The 4,241-nt window shown below is 34.3% G+C and overlaps 1 protein-coding gene across 1 annotated transcript in view; it reads right to left on the bottom strand.

The window, feature by feature from the left end:
• Window positions 1-4,241, bottom strand: part of LOC106467334 (glutamate-gated chloride channel-like) — a 24,528-nt gene that overhangs the window by 3,061 nt on the left and 17,226 nt on the right. The window contains exon 5 of the mRNA XM_022395492.1: window positions 2,150-2,568. Within this exon, the coding sequence (XP_022251200.1) occupies window positions 2,150-2,568 (419 nt within the window). The remainder of the gene's footprint in view (window positions 1-2,149; window positions 2,569-4,241) is intronic.

Raw genomic sequence — 4,241 nt, forward strand, 5'->3', positions numbered from 1 at the left:
AATATTTTGTTGTTGTTTTTTGTAGTTAAAATATTGTGAACTAACATTTTAAGGTTGTAACGCCGATGATGGAATTTAAACCAATTCCGAAACATCCATAATTAAGTGTGTTTTTTTGGGGGTGGGGGTTTACCGTGTTTTTAATGAAACAGTTTCAATGCATCACAGTTTTGCAAAACATTTTGATAAAACTTCTAATTATATTGTTTCAAAGAGAGAGATGATAAGTGATGTTTTGCTACCGTCATAATATTCAGCGTTAAGCTGTTACTTACAACATCATTAGTGTAAAAACTGTCATACAATTGACGAAATACACTTCACTCATATTTCTGCGCTGAAGTGTTTGCTGTGTTGCAATAAGTGAAAACTAGAAACCATATTCGTAAAGTTAATGTTTCTAGGCTATTGTGTACGCAGTGTTTTAATATATGAAAAAAAGGTTATTATTTGTGAGGTTAATATGTTTTTAGTGTTTCGTACTTGTTTCATAATCAACCTAAATTGAAAGGTTACAGTCATTATTTATTTCCTGTTTGGTATGAATGGGTTACAGCCTTTATTTATTTCCTGTTTGGTATAAATGGGTTACAGTCATTCTTTATTTCTTGTATGGTATAAATGGGTTACAGTCATTCTATATTTCTTGCATGATATAAATGGGTTACAATCATTTTTTTTTACTTCCTGTATAGTATAAATGAGTTACAATCATGTTTTACTTCCTGTATGGTATAAGAAGGTTACAGTCATTCTATATTATATTTCCTGTTTTGTATAAATGGGTTACAGTCATTCTTTACTCTCTGTTCAGGGTTAGTAGCCCTGAATTCCATTTTCGAAATTGGAAAAGCTTGCGATAGAAGTGAATTAAGACCTACAGCTTCTCGATCATCAAGATAAAAATGAACGAAACCAATTCATCTTGTACCTTGAAAGCCTGTCAACAACTGTCACAAACATCAGTATGATCCGAAGACAACCCTCGTGGTACTTTTAATACATCAAATGTAGTGGGACAAAAAGAAAAACAGATTTTGGCGCCAGAAGAAGTGAGTTCTGAGGAAAAACTACATTGTTATGAATGACGACAGGAGACGTGATGATGAATAATCTCCCTTAAACAACTTATATGGGTACTCGTAAGTGCCCCAAGGCAGTTTTATACAATGGTAATAAAGTTTGAAACATCGTCCTGATCTTTCAAATACAGAAAGTAAAAGTACACATTGTTGTTCTTTTGTTCATCAAAAAAAAAATCACGTTAAACATAAAATGTTTTGTTTCCAAGCTCTGAGCGACGAAAAGAATCAGATTTAATTTAAATCGTCTTGTCCGTCTAGAAAGCTATTCATCAATGTTATACACAGTGTCTGAGATAGTTATTTGAAATCAATATCTATATAAATATAATAGTATTGTCTGTGGTATGTCCATGTAACTACTTTGCAGGGTGTGGATGGATCTTCACCAAATTTGGTATGTAGGTTTATCACGTCCATGCGGGGGTACATACAAATTTTTCAGTTTTTTTTGTTTTTATGGACTTTTTTCCGTTTTTTTACCACTATCTCACCTTCTGTGGATGGATCTTCACCAAATTTGGTATGGAGGTTCATTGAGTCCATGCGGAGATACATAATAACTTGCGGTTTCACATTTTGTGTTTTCCAGTTCTTATGGGTGTTTTTTTTTAACAATTACATATAAGGGAAGCAACTTTTTATGTCCTAAGATAACCTTTCATTAGTCATGAATTTACACAACTTCCTTCCAGGGTATGGATACTCCAGCTAGTAATTTCTAAAGTGGCATCCATTAAAAAAAAAGAGTGATTATGCTAACTTACCCCGTATATAGATAGGCAGGTTAAAGATTTAATAGATATAATATGAACAGTTTATGTTTATAAATACTACAATGCTTAGTTAAGCCTATTTTGAATTTCATGTCAATTATTAGAAAAATATAAACGCAATGAATTCTGAGTAGATTTATGGGAGCAGGTTGGTCGGATTACAAGTTAGTACTGAATTTTTATGTACAATACGTGTTTTAAGGTATTAAGCCTTCAACTGTCAATTTTAACAATGAGGAATGCAAATATAAAGACACCATTATTTTAAAAATAACGGTTACTAGCACCTACCATTGCAAAAGCCGCAGCGCCACCCTCCACGTGATCGTTGTCCAGACTAGAATGCTCAATATCCCATTTCCGCTGTTGCTTAACAGCTTGTTTCTGCATGTGTGACCGCGAGGCGTAGTTGACCAATGCAAACTCCAGTAGAGCTCCAAACACGAAAGTCAAGCAGACTCCGGTCCACACATCAATAGCCTTAGTGTAGGATACAGGCGGAAGTGACGCATTAATACCGGACGTTTGTGTTGCCATTGTGAGTAAGGTGGTGACACCTAGTGAGACTCGTGCAGGGATGGCGTTTTGGTCCAGCCAGAAGGATACCCAAGAGACGATGACCAGCATGCAACAAGGGATGTAGATCTGGATCAGATAGTAGCTAAACTCTCTCTTAAAGATCAGATCCACTCGGATGCAACTGTACTCTCCTTAAAAAGAAAAACAACAACAAAGAAGTGGTTAAAATGGCTGCAAAAGAAAGAGAAGAACGTGTTCAACGTTTCACCCAAATAGCTTTCATCATGGAGGAGGTCCAGATGGAGATAGTGTGGCCGAAAAGATGAAAGTATTTTTTTCTGTTTCCCTTAAATCGATCTTAACCTCTCTCTCTTTTTTTTGTGTGTTATCAGGTTAAGTCAGATCCTAGGCGCGCTTGTTTTATATGTGTGTTAATTTTCTATGAGAGGGAATGTTAAAAACCTCAACAATATTCATACCATACAGGAAATATAGAATAACTGTAACCCATTTATACCATACAAGAAATAAAGAATGATTGTAACCCATTTATACCATACAAGAAATAAATAATGACTGTAACCCATTTATATCATACAGGAAATATAGAATAACTGTAACCCATTTATAAAAAATGTAAAATGGATGTAAAATAAGGGAAATATATCATGTTAGTCCTTGTAATCCCTGACTGACTTGATTGGATGGGATTGAATTTGACAGTAACCTACAAGATGCTTGGAATATGACTTTGTTATCCCAATTGTGAAGAGTGAAAGGGTAATACCATAAAGTTATCCTATTCCATTATTTCAAAAAACCAGAATACCTTGTCGAATTGTGGTATTCTGGGTGACGTTGCAATGATCGAGATCTCTCTAAGCTTTCCAATGCATCATGCTATACTGCGCGATATTTTGAGTGGAGAGTGTGTGACAAGTGATCTCCTTGGCAAATCTAAAATCTGAACCGGAATCCGACTGAATCACGTTCTTATTATTTTTAAAAATGAGACCTGACACAAAAGAGTCAGATCCATACATCTCTCCATGCTTGATGTCGTCTTCTAAGAAGAGTTTACGAACACCTAGCGTCAGGTAATGGTATTAGAGTTCATATTTTAGCATATCCTTACAATTGGTTCATTACATATTAAAAAGAACCTCCTCGGTATCAAGGTGTGTTTCCTCAGTACCTTTGGTAATATAGCGTATGCACACATTGTGCATTTTCCAGTCTGCAAATCTAGCAAGAAGTAAAAAAGAATTCGGGAATTGCGAATGTCCGGACATAGCGTAGAAACGCAGATGTGACACCAGTTGCATCGACAAAAATATTTCCAAATTTATTAGGATAGAATATCCAAAAATGAAGGATGTAATTAGAATACACGTGAATTTGCATATTCTGAGCATCCGTAACCTTAATAACACTTTGAAGATGTGAATGACCAACTTGTACAATATGTATTAATTACATGCGCTTTACTCACGACAAGATGGTGAATTAACCTTAACATTATATCAAAAATATATATATTCGAAAGCTTAGTGATGAGTTTCATTGTAAATACAATTTTGAATTGAATACATTTTATTAGGATTTATATAAATGGGTTACAATAATTTTTTACTTTCAGTTACAGTCATTTTTTACTTCCTGTATGGCATAAGAGGGTTGCAGTCATTCTTTATTTCTTGTATGGTATAAATGGGTTACAGTCTTTATTTATTTCCTGTTTTGTATAAATGGGTTACAGTCTTTATTTATTTCCTGTTTTGTATAAATGGGTTACAGTCTTTCTTTATTTCTTGTATGGTATAAATGGGTTACAGTTATTCTATATTTCCTGTATGATATAAAT

Source organism: Limulus polyphemus, unplaced genomic scaffold (genome assembly GCF_000517525.1).
Source record: "Limulus polyphemus unplaced genomic scaffold, Limulus_polyphemus-2.1.2 Scaffold2571, whole genome shotgun sequence".
Classification (NCBI taxonomy): Eukaryota; Metazoa; Arthropoda; class Merostomata; order Xiphosura; family Limulidae; genus Limulus; species Limulus polyphemus.